Source organism: Xiphophorus couchianus, chromosome 19 (assembly GCF_001444195.1).
Source record: "Xiphophorus couchianus chromosome 19, X_couchianus-1.0, whole genome shotgun sequence".
NCBI classification, from domain to species: domain Eukaryota; kingdom Metazoa; phylum Chordata; class Actinopteri; order Cyprinodontiformes; family Poeciliidae; genus Xiphophorus; species Xiphophorus couchianus.
This window is the reverse complement of record NC_040246.1, coordinates 2,984,240-3,003,949: the sequence shown is the minus strand read 5'-3', so window position 1 is coordinate 3,003,949 and position 19,710 is coordinate 2,984,240. Positions and strand designations below refer to the sequence as shown.

General features: G+C 39.4%; 3 protein-coding genes and 1 long non-coding RNA gene across 6 annotated transcripts; 2 read left to right on the top strand and 2 right to left on the bottom strand.

The window, feature by feature from the left end:
- The first annotated feature begins 179 nt into the window (after positions 1-179).
- On the top strand, positions 180-4,588 carry LOC114134714 (uncharacterized). Its single transcript, XR_003593447.1, has 2 exons — positions 180-483; positions 1,211-4,588. It is a non-coding gene; the product is annotated as an uncharacterized LOC114134714 (long non-coding RNA).
- oip5 (opa interacting protein 5) lies at positions 4,208-8,724 on the bottom strand. Its single transcript, XM_028001477.1, has 5 exons — positions 7,733-8,724; positions 7,371-7,437; positions 6,809-6,931; positions 6,592-6,673; positions 4,208-6,324 (listed from the first exon to the last, which is right to left on the bottom strand). Exons 1-5 carry the CDS (start codon positions 7,896-7,898, stop codon positions 6,217-6,219), a joined length of 546 nt encoding a protein of 181 aa, XP_027857278.1. The 5' UTR covers positions 7,899-8,724; the 3' UTR covers positions 4,208-6,216.
- A 184-nt stretch (positions 8,725-8,908) lies between these two features.
- Positions 8,909-15,999, top strand: nusap1 (nucleolar and spindle associated protein 1). Of its 3 annotated transcripts, none has more exons than XM_028001475.1 (10): positions 8,909-9,132; positions 9,243-9,446; positions 9,528-9,678; positions 10,848-10,940; positions 11,046-11,158; positions 12,172-12,338; positions 12,494-12,657; positions 13,897-14,013; positions 14,099-14,204; positions 15,571-15,999. In XM_028001475.1, exons 1-10 carry the CDS (start codon positions 9,052-9,054, stop codon positions 15,656-15,658), a joined length of 1,284 nt encoding a protein of 427 aa, XP_027857276.1. In that variant the 5' UTR covers positions 8,909-9,051; the 3' UTR covers positions 15,659-15,999. The 3 variants fall into 3 exon arrangements, with proteins under 3 accessions (XP_027857276.1, XP_027857275.1, XP_027857274.1); XM_028001474.1 differs by having other exon boundaries at positions 10,812-10,940; positions 12,175-12,338; XM_028001473.1 differs by having other exon boundaries at positions 10,812-10,940.
- Positions 16,000-16,195: 196 nt separating this feature from the next.
- Positions 16,196-19,643, bottom strand: ndufaf1 (NADH:ubiquinone oxidoreductase complex assembly factor 1). The gene is made up of 5 exons (XM_028001476.1): positions 19,475-19,643; positions 17,536-18,060; positions 17,243-17,428; positions 16,605-16,679; positions 16,196-16,513 (listed from the first exon to the last, which is right to left on the bottom strand). Exons 2-5 carry the CDS (start codon positions 18,046-18,048, stop codon positions 16,373-16,375), a joined length of 915 nt encoding a protein of 304 aa, XP_027857277.1. The 5' UTR covers positions 18,049-18,060; positions 19,475-19,643; the 3' UTR covers positions 16,196-16,372.
- Positions 19,644-19,710: the final 67 nt, after the last annotated feature.

Genomic DNA, 19,710 nt, shown 5'->3' with positions numbered 1-19,710 from the left:
CCAATTTATAAAGTCTCTATGCGTCTAAATATCTTTTAACTAAATGACCCTTTAACGTTGCAGTGATTATAAACAACCTCTAAACCTAATTAAGATGAAGGTCGAGAGAAAAAAAAGAAGTGTTTCCGGGGCGGGGTTTAAGCTTCGACTGACGAGCCTTCCGTCCAATCGTCGCACTCCTTTTTTTTTTTTTTTGCTCGCGCTAACAGAGCAAAAATGGCGTAGGGAGCGGAGGGTGAAGGAAGGAGAGGACCTTCTTCTCTCCACCTCGCCGCGTCCAGGAGAGGAGAGAAGGGGGTCCGCAAGTTTGAAGTTTTCCTATAAAACTGTCGAGTCGCCTTATGGGAATAAACCTGGCGGTCCTGCAGGTGAAGAGGACCGCAGAGGAAGGGTCCCCCCCCCCCCCCCGGCTTTTGTTTACCATTGTGTGCGGCAGCAGCTCGCAGGAACAGAGGAAATATTTCCACATCGTTTCACGCTGAGGTCAACAATTCCTTGAAAGATTTTATTTTTATTTTTTTTTCCTCTGCGAAATTTATTCATCCAGTTCTAAGTGCTGCATCTGTTATACTATTCAGCTGGTTAGTTAAGGTTTTAACCACTTGGTGTTAGTGCTTGCGTGTTTATTTACGTTTTAAAATTTATGCAGTGGCGGTTACAGATTTAATGGCGCCCTGGGCACCGCGCATGTATATACAGTATATTTGTATGTATACGTTACCACAATATTATCAGAATAATGCTTAAAGAAATGATCATAAATACAGAATGATACCTGACATACATTTAGAATGATAAATAAATTAGAAAATTATCATTATTTATTATTATTAATTATAATAATAATTATTATTTTGGTATCTGCCTAGGAATACCTGAAATCTGTGAATATTTGGGACTCAGACCATATTTAGGTTAATATCCATTAATGCGCACATTGGAAATATTCTTATCACTGCCACAGAAGCTAACATCCACCCCCGTGTTTTATTCACGCTTGACGGTGCAGCCAATCGACACCAAGAAAAATGAACGGGCGCTCCTGGATTGGCTGGTCTGCCAGCCAATGAAGTGTCACGTAGCATTGTGCTCTTTCAAAATGTTTTCGATATAAACAACAAAAATTCTGCAAATAGGTGGACTTTGTGCAAATAATTTAGTAACTGGGAGATTTTGAGATGTTAGTTTAATACCGCGTTTTCTCTTCCAGTGAAGCCGATGCTTGCAGGTAGAGAGATGGCGCCGATCCCGGGAGAAGACCCAGAACCTCTACTTCTGCCGAGCCCAAGAGAACTGTAGCTAAACTAACCCTCTTTTGGGGTCCTCACACTTCTCCCACTGCCTGTCCTGCTGTTTCCGGGGACACTGGATATCTCTCTCTCTTCCACAGCCTTCCCATTTGTCCTGACCTCTTTCTGCAGCCTAATCGTCAGTGAGGACCGCTCGCAACATTTCAGATTGACAAAGATTTAAAGTCGTCCAACTTCGGACATAAAAACTGTGACATAAAGCCTGGTGTAGCGACACCTGTTTAATTTGCTTAAAGAAACGGGTGATTTCCGGGTGACGCTTATGTAAACAGAGTCGCTTTTCAACTGCACAAGAGGTTTGAGAATGAGTAAACTATATGTGTTTACATAAGTAAAGACACAACATACTGTAGCAAAGATCAAGCGCCTGTGATACAAAATAAGATTCGTTGATTCATTTTTCTTTCTTTTCAACTACCTCATTGCCACAGTAAGTCCAACGGGGTTGAGAGGAGCATTTTCTGAACAAAGAGCATGGCGCTACGGAGCACCACAGCGGTCACTTTTGTCTGTCCGTCAATGTTTCAGTATTGAAGTCAGGTAGTTGGCAGGAGAGCAGAAGATGAATATCCTGTCGCTTATATTCAGCATGAGTTTTGTTTGTTAGGAGGATTCCTTAAACGTCTTGCCTAGGCATGAGCTGGTAGGTTTTTATAGACGGCACAGTATTTTTATAAAAATCTGAAGCCAAAGTGGGTATTATGAGACAACTGCTTTTATTTAACCAGTAATATTTAGGTTGCTGAAAACGTACCGCTAAATGTGGGCTCATAATAAGCAGAGAAAACGGCAAAGTCCCTGCCAGATTACAGTGTGCAGCCACGTGTGGGGAAGGGGCGTGGCTTTTTCTGGCATCTCGTTAAAAGCATTTTAGTGTTTTGTTAAATTCAGTCTTTAAAATTTTTTATTAACACCCAAAATTTATTTCCATCTTGCTGCTGTTTTTCTGGAGGGGGAGGAGGTTGGTTATGTGGTAGTGACCCAGCACAGGATTGTGGGTAGTTTAGCTGAAGCAGAGAATGAGCGAAGTTGGCGGTAAATATCGGTAAATCGGCCAAAATGGCAGTATTAATATCGGGTATTGGTATCAGCCCAAAAGTTCACTTCGGTGCATCCCTGCTTTGTACCTTGATGCTAATATCATGCCTAGCCGTGTCTGCGTAGCATCAAGAGGTTACATCTCACGCTTCTTGCAGCTTATAAATGGTTTCCCCTTTCAATTTTATGTTTATTTTTTTGCCATGTACATGTAAAGGGAAAACAACAACAACAACATAAGTACATTTTACTGGGATCTGTGCAATATTTGATCTTAACTGTCATGTTGTTGACCAAACTGTATATTGTATAAAACAAGTGACAAGTTGTTTGAAAGCAACAAAATCACCAATGTCTTCCATTAAGATATGTATAGACTCATGTGCGTTTGCTTATTTAGCGGGACTGTGGTGCCAAAAAACACCATAGCAGCCATGCATGACCAGTAGTAATGCTTGCTTCATCAAGAGTATCGATTTGTAGGCCGAGCTGAAGCTCAAATCTGTGGAGTCCATTTCAGTAAAAACTAGCCTCACATACTTAAAAAAACCTCTAGGTACGTCAAATTTAGATACCGCTTTAACCTCAAATCTAGTGCTTGAGCTCTGTTTTAAGGCATGTATATGCTAGTAGGAAATATATAGCATGACACAGTTGGGATACACCATTACAAAGAGGTGCGCCAATCACGATTTTGTGGCTTTTGTACGTCTTTGACCTGCCAACGTCGATTTTAATCTTTTATGACTTCTCTTGAACTGTAACGCGAAAAAATGTAACGGCATTCAAAATATTTTATTTCTAGTCGTCCTGTCGTGATTGGAGATCGATTGTGTATAGTAAGAGCCGAGGCAGTGTCACATTGTCTGTGAAAGAGGAGTCGCTGTAGAATAGGGTTTGCAAGTATTTTAAAGTGCAGTTTAAGGATGTCTAATTTTAGCTCTTACCATCGTTAGCGCAGCTAGCATTAAAGAAACAGCATCAATTGTTTGTATTACTCATAGAGAGCGTAGATTCTTACACCAGCTCTTAAGGCTTAAAGCTCAAAAGGATAAGATAGCAACCTTGCTCTAACTCTGTTCAGCCTTCCTGGTTTCCGCTGAAGTCTGGCTCTCTCTCGCCGGACTGCAGCCGTTGAGAGAGCTGTGAACTATGAATGAGTCTCAGACTACGGTTGCATTTCCATGAACCATATAATTGCGCAATTTGGCATTTTGAAAATAAATTTGCTTAGTGGAAACACGGCACTTTCAAAGAAGTTGGTTTTTCGATATAAGATATTGTCTCTAGGAAGAAGCGGCGCTTTGGCCGTAGAGAAACTGGTTTATTTTGCAAAACTGCAATGGAAATACTTTTTCAAATCACCCAAGTCATGTGATCAACAACCGGATGAACAAACTTATTCACATGTGATATTAATTGCATTTCATATTTAATGGAAACTTTAAAAAAAATATATATATATATATTAGCATAATATCAACAAAATTTTGTGCACATTTGGAATGGAAACGTAGCTTATGGTGAATTCGCTGGCTGGAAAGAGTTTGAATTTTCCAAAAGCGGATCTCTTGGTGCACCTCTACGCGTTTGAATGTTTGTTTTGTGTTTTATTCTACATTGTAGTCTGTAAAGGTTTAACATGAGAGCCAAAAACTTTCTTCGAGTACCTAGTCTCAGATGGGACAATCTTTACATAAATGATTTAGGAGGAGGAGCTTAAATACCCAACTCAGCATCTTGCATAGGGCGATGCTGTTTCAGTCCTCGTTGTGAAATTGTACAAGTGACCTCATAGTTTTGGGATTCAGAGCGTTCTATTTTAATCCACATAATTGTATTTAATTAGATTTTTTTTTTAGAAGCAATAACCTGAAATAATGCATGAATATAGCTCCAGGAGTTGGTGTTAAAAGGATTGTGTTGACATCTCATTGCATTTAGTTTTAGTCGTTATTGAACACGGAAAAGGCTTTAAATTTGAACTCTTGTAGCATCCACAAAGACCCTCTCCTCGTCTGCGAGTTGCAGGCTTGAGAATAAACGCGGCTGCAAAGAACCGGCCGAACGACGCCGGCGTGAAAAAGCACTTTCTCTCCACGTACCGACTTGCACCGCCCATCGTCGCGTCTTGAATGCTGTGTTCAGGCAACCCTGTAATGTTCTTTCTGGTGATTTATAATCCCGATTTATGAGCAAGTAGACGTCCAGGTGATATGAATTTGTGGGTTTAAAAAAAATATATATATATGCATGATTTAGCAGAATAACGAATGAATTGTATTGCATGCAATAACCTAACCTTGTAATGTGAATGAGTGTAATTATAGGGAGAGTGGGGGGGGGAAGTATTATGATTTTCCAATCCAACTGAAGGTAACGCCGACGGTTTTATTGATTAGCTGCGATTTTATCGATTAGCTGCGATTTATATATATATATATATATATATATATAGAAAAAAAACACCTCTAAAAGAAGGAATTGATCAGTTTCTGTGTTTTTCCTGTTGTGTCACATGCTATCTGGCAGTACCACTACAGTGCAGCTCTGCAGTTCTTGTTCCCATGAGGAAAACTTAACGAAAGCTTTGGCGAGATTCCTGAAATTACTTTGTTGCTCAACTTTCCCACCGAGATGATGGGCTGTATAGCGACTATGCACTCCAGAGGGAGGAAACGGGCATGCCTAATATGTGTGAGCCTCTTGTCTGGTTTTGTAATAAATGAATTAAAATAAAAAGAAAGAAAGAAAGAAATCTGTATCAGAAAAATTTAAGCAATAAACAGCAGCATGGTGCCAATTGAATTGTGTCGTTTCCTTTACGCTTTGATAATGAGCAGCAAAACATATTTGAGACACGGAGTTAAAGCCGAAAAAGTACTCTAAGTTGTATTTCTAAAATGTTATTATATCAAGGAATTTTTATTTAGTCATTCAATCAGATTCATAAACTAAGGCTGAACGTTTGTATCCATATTTAATGCTAACATTTACTTTGCGACCCAGACTTAAAAAAAATTAAAAATCCAACCTTTATTGTTCAAACTTTTTGAATATTCCCCTTGCAGAGCTCCCAGAATGGCCCAAATTCCTGGCTCCCATCTCCAGCTCATTCCCAATTTTTACTGGCCGAGTTAAAGGAAGTACATTTGATTTTTCAAATGGCCTATGCACTCAAAAAGGTTTAGCAATCATCATGCGTCTAGGTTTTAATAGGGCAGATAATAGTTGCTATGGGGACCTTAAGAGGCCACTTTCTGCTGCTGTTGTCCAACAGTGAGTACATTTTGAAACTGAAGTTTATAGTGTTTATTACATTGACAGTAAAGGGATTGGTGGAGATATTTTTTTTAAAACATAATTTCCTAGGTTGAAACAAATGGAAAAGCACCACATGCCCAATGCCTGTGATGCTGTTTCTCTTACAAAGGTCCCTGCAAGCTTCTTAAAAGTTTTTTTTTCCCCTCCTTTTCACCTGTTATTCCTTTCGCCCTTGCTGTATTTAAATAAAGGTCGAACTTTTTTTTATGCCCTTACGGTGAGGTTATGCTTTTGAAATAAAAAATAAATAAAAAAAATCTTAATGTGAGGGGGTTTCAAACGTATTACTACTAACTACGTAATATTTGACAAAGAAATAAGGATATCAAACTCAAATTTATTGTAAAAAATATATATATATAATGTACAAATAAGTGTAGCAGAACTTGAGTGAAAAATTAATAAAAAAAAAAGGTTCATTATCAGCTTTAACAACAAAAAAATGAACACGGAACATGTGCAGCCTAACAGCATCCAGAATGATGGCGCATCATTGACAGAACAAGTCCACACACACACACACAAAGCACAAACTCCAAACATCTTACAAACACCACTTCCTGCTTCGACTGCTGGCGTTCATACTCATGTCAGCCAGTTGGCTGCAGGTGTGTCCCATCAGATCCAGCTGTTCTTCAACCTCCTGCCTTGCCTGCAGAGAAAAGGACAGAAGTGCTCAAAGTTTTTACTAAAAAAAAAAAAAAAAGTGTCTCATTTAAAATCACACCTTCATTTAACTTTTGAAGTGTAATTTGTAGGCTGAAATTTCCGCCACCTTTTGTCAGGTGAAATTAGCTTGAACTAATTTAGGGTACTATAATCAACCGGAAAGGTCTACAAGATCAGCAAAAGGAATCCAGTCAAAGTGCATCTTAGTGTTCCCAGTTGGCTCAGGATATTTGGTTTTTGTTTTTCTCACCTCATCAACAGTTTCCTGAAGAGGCGCCAGCTCAAACGAGAGAGACGACGCCTTCACCATTGAGCTGCTGTCCAGAATGTAACTGCAGGCACAGACATTTGTTATTATTATTAATTATGTGTGCTAAAAATAATGGCATAAATAGTTATTCGCTCTTCACGTGACAAGCTCGGTAGTTTGACAGACACAACATGCAGTTCCAGTCAGAGCCGCTCACCAGCTCATTTTGGCTTTGCTCAGGAGAAAGACGGAGCGAGTAGCGGCCAGATGCGCAGGAGCAGCGTGGATGCGTTTCCCCACGACACTGTTGCACAAACGGCATTTTAGATTGGAGCAAATGCTGAAAGGGAACAGAAAAATACAAGAAATTTAGTTAAAAAAATAAATAACATAATTATGAAACACCCTACAGATGAGGTTAAAGGTGAAAGGCTGGGTTCAGAAGAGGATTCATCCAACATGGCGATCCACTTAACAGGGAGAAAAAAAAAGTCTGCAGTGGTGCATAAACACTTGTTCAAAAGCAAAAAAAAAAAAAAAATATATATATATGTACATATTTTTTTTAAAAGCCTTGCAGAGCCTCTTTAACATATTTATATTGTCAAACTACAAGTAAAGCTTAAATTGTAAAGTGGATTAAATGTTACATTTTCAGTTTTTTCGATACTAACCTTCAGAAGTAAAAAAAAAACAACAACAAAAAAAAAACCCAGAGTTCACGTAAGTGTAATTTCATGTCAGTGGAAATACTTTGTGCAAGTCACTATTATCCTCACCAGTCAGCCATTTCCCCTTTGTGAACTGACTCCAGAGCGCCACTCACAACCACGTCATTGGTCACTCCTGAGGGAGAGAAAAACTTACATATAAGTATAAATAAATCAGAAAGGAAATAAGCTCAAATTAATCAAAATGACTAAACAACTTAATATCGCGAGACATTCTGTCGAGCGATAAAAACTGTCATTAGCAACACGATGTTGGTGTTGTTGTTTTTTTTTTTGTTTGTTTTAAATGATAGTAGTAATAATAAACAATACATTAATCTTGGAGGATAACAGATTCTCCTCAAGCAAATTTGCCAACAATAACTTCGGAACTACTTGCATTGACTAAATTGCACACAAACAAAACCTACGCATGCACATGACGGAGTCGATGCATGTCAGCTCTCCGCACAGCCCCAAAGAGTCCGCCAGAACCGCGTTACACTGCGCACAGTGAAGAGTCATTAAATGTTCTAATGGCGTAGCCGTCTTTAAATCGTCGATTCGCTCTACTATGAGATCGCCGTCAAACTCCATTACACCCAGATACACGGCATAAAATAAGCGACTGGTCCGCGCTGCAGTGTTTGAACCAACACAGGAAAGGAGAATACGTCACGTCCGCTATTGGTTTGACCGTTTGCCTGTGGTACAACACCGCCACCGTGTGGGGAATCGAGATACTGTTCTATTTATACACTCATGCACTGAATTTTATGAATTTGTCTTAATGTGCCCTAAAAATCGAGTAACACTCTGAACTAGACACTCATCTCCAGTCGCAACTTGCTGTCATGGACAATATTGTTTTAGTTCTAAAGACGTTCATTTATGTTAAAATATCAAAAATGTCTTCCTTGGGGTGTAGAGCAATAACGTTCAAATTACATTTTTATATCATATGTTTGTATTTAAGAGTTGACCAAAATGATCAGAATTAAATTCATACATATGTTTATAGAATTAATTACAATAATATAATGAATAACCTGCATTCAATGTCAGAAAACAACGTCAGTAATAAAAAATAATAATAATAATAACACAGAAGAAACATGAAATAATTTAATTTTTATTATTTTATCACACGATGTGCTACAGAAAGTTCTTCTTTTGTTGTTGTCCACATTCATTTTTAACGCAAGTAAAAATAGACATAAAGCGTATTAATGTCTATGAGGTTAACGCCGTTCTAGTTAGCAGAGCCGTTTCTCTAGGTTTGATGAGCATTAAATTAATCAATAATTTTATGATGCGACACCACAAGAACCATAACTTAAAACAACAGTAATAACGTTGCTTCATTTTCAAATGAAATGATATACACAGATTACATGGGATTTAACGTAAAATTAGCTAAAGTTTAACAAATACGTTTTGAATCCGATTATTTAATTTGAACATTTAAAATGTAGAATAACTGTATTTCTCTTTCTTTCACACTTTGTCAACCAAATTTACTACCTTTTTTTTTTTGTTTGTTTGTTTTTTTAAAATCAGGTTGAAGCTGATTGGCTGAGCGTCGCATCCGGTCAAAGGGAAAGAGCCAATCGGGTAGCTCCTTTGGCTGTGTTTTGAATCGGCGGCTATTTTAACCGTCGGGCGCCGAGGAATCTGGGAGAAAGCGGCGTAGACATAAACCCAGATAAATAAGTGAACTAACGCGCATCCTGAAGTGGAAAAGCAGCAGATGAAGATGGATTTGAACTCGATGAAGTACGCGGAGCTGCGAAGCATCGCGAAGGAGCTGGGGCTGAAGGCGAACACGAAGGTACTTTGACGCGTTTACTCCGACCGATGATGCTAACGGCAGATGTCGGCTAACGTTAACGCTAACTGTACGTGAAGTGCGCTTGAAATTGATTTCTTTGTTCGACGCAGGCCGATAAGCTCCTGAAAGCCATTAAGCAGCACTATGAAAAAGAAAAGAAAAATGACGAGGGAGATGAAAATGCAGCTTCAGACAGCGGCCGGGAGGATGCAGATGATGCTTCCCAACAAGAGGCTCCCAGTACGGCTGGGTTTGTGAACACGCGTCGGGGGAGAGGAAAATGCATCAAGAGAAAGATCACTGATGCTGCTGAGGTATTGGGTTGTAACAGTGACTTGCTTTCGGATTTCTATTCTCTTGATTAAATTTCCTTATTTTTCCCCTCACTTTTCTAGGCTGCTGACCCAGCCGAATCTTGGAGCAGTTCAGGGGAGGAGAAGAAGAAGAAAAAGAAGGTGACCCTGGACAGAGACTCTGAGATGAACGAACCGGAGCCCCAGCTGCACCCGGACTCCAAGGATAAAGCTCCTGTGCTCGCTGAAACAGGTCGGTAAAGCTTTTTGAGAAAGATTGTAGAAACGTAGAAACCCAGACAATGGACTAAAGAAATTCTAAACCAAAAAAGATGTTCTGATTGAAGAGACACAGAATGAAGTATTTTTCCCTTGATGGGGTCTGAGTGGTGAATGATGAATCCAGTAACATTGGAGTTATTCATTTTTCTTTTCTGCGTTCATTAAATGCATCAAAGCTAAGATCTTCCACTCTTCTAACCAGACACATACATAAAACAGCTTGTATTTTGATGCACTTTTATTTTTTGAGTGTAATCAAAATCGTAGGGCCATTTCATACCATAAAACAAAGTCATCCCTTCATGTTTTGTTAAGATTAAAAGCTACGACCTCCATCAACAGAGCTGAAATCCACCTGTTCTGCTTTGTGTTGTAATTCTTAAAATTAAAAAAATTGCTAACCACAAGGTCAGACAGGAAAGGATATTGAAAATCAGTGTTGGCGAGGAAGAGCTCCATCAGTACATTTCTAATTGCGTTTTTTTTAAGAGAAAAGCCACAATTATTCATACTGTTGCAAAAAATTACTCCTATTTATTTATTTTTAAATATGATAGAGTTTAGCAAAAATCCACAATAAGTGCATGCATTAAGTTTGTACTGTGCAGAAATAGTTGTAGATTATATCTATGTTTAATGTATATTTTTGCTTTCCCCCTCTTTATGAGTGCCACAAGTATAACAAGTTAACATTAGTTGGGTAATTAGCAGGTAGCGGCTGCTTGTATAGTTAATTCTGGGTTTTTTTTAAAAATTCTATCACTTTAGCCAGAATGTGTGCATCTTATTTATCCCCACACTGTGACTTTCCATGTCTGTCATGACTTGAAATATTTTCGAACAGGTGAATTTGACTTCCTTGTATTAGAAAAAAAAAAGTTGGTTGTTTTTTTTTTTTTGTTCAGCTACATTGCAACGCTTTTGTACTTGCGCAAAAAATCTTTAATAATTTTTTTTATCTTCTTTGTTTTTTGGGGCAAATGTATGACTGATTCTTTTAGCTGTAACAGAACTGTGATTCCTTAGAGTGGTCTATAGCTTGATACTGGTAACCATGGTTACTTATAAGGGTAGAGTTCACTTTAAACGGCGCGTTTCTTCCAGAGATGAATGTGTTCCCGTCGTCTGGTTCTCGTACAGAAAAGGCACCGAAGGTGGTAAAAGGCGGCAAGATCCCTCGTCACCAAGGCCTCCAGCAGAGGAGCAAGGCTTTGTTGAAGCCCACAACTCCTAGTAAGTTTTCTCCTCCCCTAACTCGCTGTTCTTGTGGACGAATGAGAAGCGATGATCCTTTCGAGCCCTTCAAGGTAACTGTTGTGAATTTGATTTCCAAACCAGACTTTAAAAAGCTCCATGAGGCCCAGTTCAACAAGATGGAGTCCATCGACAGCTACGTCCAGCGGAAGACGAAGCAGGTGGAGACGTACAAAAATCCAGTCAAAGACCTGAAAGTGGTTAATTAAATCATATTGGTCGGCTTTCATTCGAAGATTTGGCGTGTAATGCTAAATGCACACTACAGTACCTCTGGGGGGAAAAATTAAACCAATTGGAACATGTTTACGTTTTGTTGCATCAGAACTACAAACTTTGATGTATTGAGATTTGACGTGACGGATCCACGCATAGCTGTGCATTATTGTAAAGTGGAAGGAAAGTGATACACTGTTCCCTTGCAGACCTGGATTATGTGTTCTGGAGGCTCCACATGGAAGGAGAATCCACCAATTGAAATCGGTTCAGAGTGACTAGATCTCAGTCAATCCTATTAAAACTTTTAAATGAAGAAATACTTTAAAGTGTTTCCAAAGGAGAATCACGGCCACAGCTAACTATTGATTGTTCTGATAATTAATCAATCAGATTTTTTCTAATTGGCACATTCTGCAGATTTTTCATTTAGCCTCTTGCACTTCCTTTTTTTAATCACATTAGAAATTGAGGGGGGCGGGGGGGTATTCTTCAATTCTTTTAAACAAAAAATAAATATTTAATTGTTAAGATGCACTGATGTAGCATTTGAACTTGAACCAGGTGAAGCTAAAACAATGCCGCCTGGGTTTTAAATGGAACATATTTACAGACGAATGTTCTTATCCTAAATGCAAAACTTCTACACATTTGGCTTGATTACTGCTCCCAATATGTTTTTCAGCTTTTGGCCCTTTTTTTTTTTTTTTTTTTTTTTTTGAGTCTGTATCCTTCAATTAACGATTAACTGATTACTCAATTAGTTGCTGATTATTTTAAGAATCGATTCATCACGATGAATCGTTTCACAGACTGAGAGAAATCCAGTTGTCTCTGTCCAACTCGGTTCCAATAAAATACACAGAAAAATACACGTTTGTGGATGTAACGTGGTAGCTATGTGCGAAAGGTCAAGGGTCATGACTAGTTCTGCAGAGCGCTGTTTATTGAGGACCTTTTTGGCTCTGTTGATCGGTGTGTTTGTGTCCTGCAGAAGAATTCAGCTCGTGCCACCATGTTCAGCCCCGTCAACAAGACGCCGGCCGAGGAAAACCTTCGCCACACTTTGAAGGCCAGTAAAATCCCTTCAAAAAAACCCGCACAAAAAGAAGACGGTCAGTTCAGACCCTCTGTCCTTTCTGCCCGCAGGGTCAATGTCCGGTGAGCCACATTTGACCTTTCTCCAGTTTACCAGCATTAATACATTCGAGCCAAGTCTATTTAACTTGCATTAAAGCTGATGGCGACTCGAAGTGTGCTGCAGCTGACTTTATCTAATTGAATCCATAATGCGTCGCTGTAAAAAATCTCTCTAGATTCTCGGAGGCTACACTTGATAATGAGTTCAAGAGGTCGCTGGTGAAGACGCCTGCACGGATGTCGCCATGCGTCGCCTCCAGTACCCCGCAAAAACCGACTGCAGACGCAGCAAAGCCGGCCGCCGCCAAGTCTTCAGCTTTATCTGCCCAGAAAACTCCAGGTAATTTCACTTTTCACTTCATCAGATGATCTGGAAAACGAGTAGACTTCCTAAAATTTGAGTATTGTGAAAAAGTAGTTTTTTTTGTTGTTTTTTTTTAAATTAGTTTTTTTTTCTTTGGCACTCATCTTAAAAATTGAAACTCGTATTATATCAATTTATTAAACAGAGTGGAATATTTCAAACCTGTATTCCTTGCAGTTTTGGTGACTCTGGCTTATAGATGATGAATAATAAGAAAATATTTCCAACAGAAATGTCAGGATTTCAAAAAGTGTGTACATTTCTGTGCCCTCAGTAGTTGGTTGGGGCTCGTTTTGCATGAATTGCTGCGTCAGTGCAGCGTGGCGTGGAAGGAGATCAGCTGGTTCTAAGGTCGCAATATCGACAACCATTGTATCGTCATCTGAGCAAATCGATATATCGCAATACAGCAGGTGATTTGCACTAGGGCTGAAACGATTCATCAGATTAATTGTCAAGAATTGATTATTGAAATAATTGTCAACTAATTTAGTAATCAATTAAATGTTAGGTGGAGTTTACACACTCAAAAAAGGCAATTTGCTGAAAGAATAGCACATTCAAAGCAGTAATTAACTGCAAAATGTACACAAAATACACATTTCTCATTTAAGATAAAAACAAACGCCTTTGTGTGTAAATCTGTTCCACCCAGAACTACTCAAGTGGCAGTTTTAGCTTCACGTGGTTCTAATTCTGTAAAAAGAATAAAATAAAATCCTACTAAGCTCCTTTTCTTGTTCAATTATTAATCGATTAATCCAAAAGTATTCAAGAAATTAGCCCTACGCTGTGTTTGTTTTAACCTTTGCTACAAATGATTAAGCATTCGCTAAAGGAAGGCTGCATTATTGCATTTTAGGCAATAAAATGTCTTTATTTAAAAAAGAAATTACAAATTTTATCTGGATTTATACGTATTTCTCATATTGCATAAAAAAAGGCTCAAGTAGTTAAATGAGAAATCTGCAAAATGTGCCGATTTCTTTATCTCAGAAATCATCAGAATAAACTACTAAATTGTTGCAGCCATAATTTACACTCCTAGTTTTCATTATCCGTCAGCCGCGATCAACAGAATGAAGAGAAATAAAGGCTGTGTCTGAAATGAGATACAAAAATATTGAGCTGTTTCAAGATATTGTACATTTTGAAGCTGTACTTGTAGATGTCTACAGAATTTTAAAAAGACATTCATCTTCTCTTCTATGAAAGGACCCTTCATTTTCACCGGTAACACGAGTGCTTTAGGAACGCCTGGAACCCAAAAGAAACCTGCCTTCGATCTGAAGGCGAGTCTGTCGCGTCCCCTCTCCTACCAGCCCCATAAAGGTACTAAACATTCCTCGAGGTCTGTGAATGCAGCACATGATGATTTAATGCTAGACGTGTTATTGATCGCCTAAATACTTCATAGGTAAACTGAAACCTTTCGGAGATGTCAAGGAAAACGCAGCAGGAAACAAGTCTGCGATCGCCAATCCTCGCCAAGAAAGTTACAAACAGCCCAAAATCCAGTCAAGGTAAGTCTTAAAGGAATCTTTAAAAGTCTTATGGGGTTTTCACGCCTGATGGTCTGGTAGACTCTGCATGATCTGGGGGCCAAAATCGCAACGTTTGTTACATTTTCAGCTGCTGGTTCCTTTGACAGTGCTCTGCAAATGATCCCAAAGAGTTGAAAAACCCGTTCTCCTCCTGGCCTGTGGTGCCGCTGCACCAAGAATCGAAGGAAGCGACACGAAAACCTCCACAGACGACATAAACGCAACTCATAGACGTGAATTATTTCATGCGTTCATGTCTGACGCGGCTTCCTTCTTCACAAAATAAAAACAAAAAATGGAGTAGCGTTATATTTTAGAGGTTGTAGGATTTCTCTTTTGTCTTTGGTAAACGACTATGAGCCATTGCTCCCGCTAGCGCTAGATACGTGCGTTTGTTTTGGTTGTATTTACCCAGAATGCCCTGCGCTATAGTTCATTTCCTGCTTTTTGAGCGTTCTCTGGTCCGCTTGGCGATTACAGATGCGTTCAAACCAAGCTGGAGTTCACTCCAACCGAAGTGAGCCCGAGGTTTTTAGGTGGACCAGACTTCTCCATCTTAGTCCGCATCAAAAGCGGGAAGTGGCATTCTGCGTGGGGCATTCTGGGTAAAAAAAACCCCAACAACAAATAAACGAAAGAGTTTCGACGCTAGTGGGACTTGAGGCCTTTTACCAACGACAAAAGAGAAATTCTACAACTGCTCAAATCTGACGCAGATCGGTCTTTGTCTACATTTTGTGAAGTAGGAAGTTGCGTCCAGCGTCTTCTTCTGAGGTTTACGTGTCGTTTTATTTAGTGCTTCTTGTTGCGGCGCCAACACAGGAGTGGAGGTTTTTCAAAAAATCCGTGGAAAACGAACCCCATCCATCCATCCATCCATCCATTTTCTGTTCACCCTTGTCCCTAATGGGGTCGGGAGGGTTGCTGGTGCCTATCTCCAGCTACGTTCCGGGCGAGAGGCGGGGTTCACCCTGGACAGGTCGCCAGTCTGTCGCAGGGCAACACAAAGACATACAGGACAAACAACCATGCACACACACACTCACACCTAGGGAGAATTTAGATAGACCAATTAACCTAACAGTCATGTTTTTGGACTGTGGGAGGAAGCCGGAGTACCCGGAGAGAACCCACGCATGCACAGGGAGAACATGCAAACTCCATGCAGAAAGACCCCGGGCTGGGAATCGAACCCAGGACCTTCTTGCTGCAAGGCAACAGTGCTACCAACTGCGCCACTGAGCAGCCCGGAAAATGAACCCCTGCAGCTGAAAATGTAACAAATATTGCGAGCTTAGTCTCCATCTGTCCAGCTCCTCCTGATGACGATCTGTCCTGTTCTTAGGAAGGACCGGCGAACCAAGCAAGTGGAAAGCCGGAAGCAGAAAAAAGAAAACATGCTCGGGGCGAGGAGAGGACTTGTGATGACGTAGACGGGGTTATTCTTCAAAAATCACGGCCGTTGCGAAAGCGTGACGCTTTTTACTGTAAATATTTTGACGTAGAAAAGCTCAGGTTTTCTCCAACCTGCTTTATTTGTAGAGATATTTGCTTTAAAGCTTTATTTCTGTCAATGCTGCAATTTTCTCTGCTCATCAAGTAGAAACTCTTGTTCATGTACATTTTTAACAACTGTTTTATATGCTCTTATTTTTTACATTCTTCAGAGGGGAAAGCATTTAATGGAATTGATTTTAAAAAACTGTTTGACATGTAAACCCTCTTCTTAATTGTGACGTTTTATTATTGAATTTTGTAAATAAAAAAAATTAAAAAATCAAAATTCCCACGAGGAGAAAAAAAAAAGTTGAATCTTTATGATAATTCCTCTTTAAAGAACATCAGCAGGGTTCCTGTAGAGTAGGAAAATATTTCTACATTATACACTTACAGTTTCCAATTCATCTGTGTTTAAAGGCTGGCCACCATAGATATGTGCTATAAATTAATTAATTTATGGTTTATTTTAAAAACTGCTTACAAAAGGATGAAAACTTTTAAAGCCCGGGTCTTTTGGGTGTGAAACGTTTATCCATTTGTTTATTTTACTAAGATCATCGTTCCAAATGTACAGATGGAGGAAAAACGAGTCAAAAGTCTTGTCACAAGTCCTCATGTCCTGTTCGAATGCTGCGCCGCGGGAACTCTCAAACTTCAGGGTTCCTCTTGTACTTCTCGTATGCGAAGTCCTCAGTGTGCGCGTAATCTTTGCACACGCCGATGAAATCAATTTCGAGCTGGAAGGGACCATCTGCTTTGTCTCCAAGAGTAAATCCAATGGCATTAATCTGGAAATAAATAAAACAAGGAATTTATAGATTTTTTTTTAATTATTATTATTTTTAAATGTAGTTTGTACCATTTTAAAGTTGAAGCTACCTTATCCAGCCAGAGCTCGTGCTGGTCATCTTGTACCCTCCCCCGATGAGCCAGGAAGAACTTGGAGAACGGGATCTGGAAAGGAAAATCGGGTTCAGCGATTGGCTCAGATCATCAAAATCCATATTTGGATATAAAGTTCAACTGCTGTGAATACTTTTATGTAAAATTAGAATAGATTGCATCAACCAAGAGCAAATTGATTATTGATAGAACCACAGTTTTGTTGAAATATGCAAACTACAGTTTTAAGTTAATTCACAAACGGTGAAACAAGCAACCCTACATGCAAGTATCAAAATAATTACTTTGATCATTAGTGATATTATCAATACTAACCATTTTGCAGGAGTTTCTTAAAGAGACAGAGGCCCGAATTCAAGGCGTTCCATTTCAAAGTCAAATTTCTTTCAAGTTATATTTGATAGATACAATATTTTAATAACAGACGGTAAAATTATTACTAACGTTACTGTTAGCAATAACGCTAATGTTACTTGATTATGCTATAAAACACATAACTCCTTTAAAATAATTTTTGTGGCCCCGAAGTGTTTTCAAATTGACAATTTTGGCCGTGGTGGCAAAAAACGCTTGGACACCTCTGACTTCAAACGTTACACTTTATCTGTCCTTACTTTCACATCTTGCCAGTAGGGTCCTCCCCTGGTATACAGGAAGTAGCTGTACATGTCATCTTTCTGGTGAGTGTAGTAGGTTTCTGCTATGACGTTGATCATCCACGGCCGGCCGTCACCCCGGATACGCAGGTGGAGGGTGTTGAAGCTGGACCAGTCGTGGTACCTCTTCCTGTCAAACGAAGCCTAGGGGAGAGGAAATGTTTCAGCTTGTGGTTCATCACCGTGTGGACCTAGAAGCGATGAAATAATTTGAAACATTGAGAGAGAGAGATGGAGGCGCAGCACTCAACCAGAGGTTGCTTGGCACGCATGGTGCAATATCCGCTGTAGCGCGTTTCCCCGTCTTTAGGAGGATCGGAGCAAAGCGTCCCGTACAGAAGGCAGGTTTCATTGTTCCTTCCGACCTTCAGGTAAATCTCGCTTTTGCCTCCGATCTCCCGGTCGCAGGAAATTGTCCACTCCTGGAGGCTGTGGGGGCCCCTGAACTCCCACAACACCTGGTTCTGCTCCAGCATGTGTTCGATGATGGGTTTGCCCATCGGACCAATGAATTGGGCGAAGAACTCCTCCTTCAGCAGCGTGAAGTGCCTCTTCATGCCCTTCAAACCCTTAGAGAGGTCAAACTTGACCCTCCACCACGGGGGCTTGTCCTCTCTGGGCTGGCCGGGCCGCCGGTAGCCCATCTGGGTCAAAGCTCTTCTGGGCGTGGCAAGAGGCGCGATGGAGCGCAGGAGCCAGCGCAGGTCACGGATGGAGCGGAGGAGCCCGGACGCAGGGACGCGTGAGATAGTCGGAAGGGACATCCGGATGAGTCTCTGTTGGGACGGAGGACAGGAAATGGTTCTAGTAAACTGGAGTTACAGAGAATTACTGGCAGAATTTAATAAATGTCTTTATTTGGAATACATTAAACCAAGACAAGCTGATTTGTAGTACATTTTATCAACCCAAAACATGTACAAGTTGTTTTTATATGCACTAGCTCTTAGTTTTATGTGTTTAGCAAGTATAAATTAGCATGATATTGGCATGTCTACATCTCATCTGAACTAGTTATTTATATAAGCCTTAACTTGAATAAAAATTACAATTTTGACTTCTATTTGTATAGTGACATTTGCTTTTCTTGTATGTGTATTGTTGTGTCTGTTTATTGCTGGTTTCTCAATTGGTGAATGTTATTTCTATGACTTTATTTCCGTGTTTTATGATGTAAAGCCCTTTGACCTGCCTTGTTGCTGAAATGTGATATACAAATAAGATTTATTGATTTCTTATTGCAAATTAAATAAACACAGATTTGTATTTCACTTTCCAGAGTTTCTATGGCTTTGCACATAACACTCTTTCTCTGTCTATCCGGATTTTGTTAGTAAAAACAGAAATGAAGCATGTAACTATAGAGATTAACTATAGCAGCTCTTATTATGTGGTAGAATATATCAATGTTGCTAATAATGTACAAACTAGAATCAAGTGACATCCTTTCTTAATGTTTTATTCTTGTTCTTTCCATACAAACAATTATTCCCGGCATCTACTGTTTGATAGTTCCAGTGTTTGAAAAATAGGGATTTTTGACATTACAACACAGAACAATGTAAACCTCCAAGTCATGTATTTCTATGGATAATAACGTTTAAAAGTCAGAGGTTTTTACTGAGAAATGCATAGAGTTTACGCAAAATGCCACTAGGTTGTAGATTGAATCGAATTACCACGACTTTGTGTTTTTGTCCACACAGAGAAATCAAATGTTTATTCAATAAATAGTTAAATTATGAACAATCTCAATAGCCGCAATTTCCTTAGGCCTGAAGCAAAACATTAATAGCAGCACATGCTTCCTTTTATATGACCATCGTTTAGCAAAAGTAGATTGAATTCAAGCAATTCTCTCATTTAAAGCAACAGTCCTCCTCTTCTGATTCCCTTAAAAAATAAATACATTTATTTGGCAATAAACAAATGTAAGATAATTCAAGTAGGTCAACTGATTGAAAGTTAGTTTTGCAATTAAGTTAATTTTTATAAGCTTTGCAATTAGCTGCATGCCATCTGATCACTCTTCACAGCAATCTGAACTCAACGCAAACTGCCACCACAGTTTCGATCAAAAACAACAAAACATGCAAAAATCACAATTTCTGGTCACCACAGGTATTTTTCCTGGAACACTCACACGTTGTTAAGCTGTCATGTATGAAGGAAAGTGTATTTTTCGCTTACTCTATCCGCGTTGTAAGTGGTCCAACCAGAAGCCGTCTACATTAATGGAACAGACAATACAATAAAACAATTCAATACAGGTATTAAATGCTACAACAGTCACGAATACGTTCAAGGTTGGCCCTGTCCGCACAGGAAACACCATCTGCGCAGACACTGGAAAGCTACGTTCAGAATACTTTCGACGACAACCTGTGTAATAAACGAGAACTACAGTGAAAGTCACATGGTTTTGT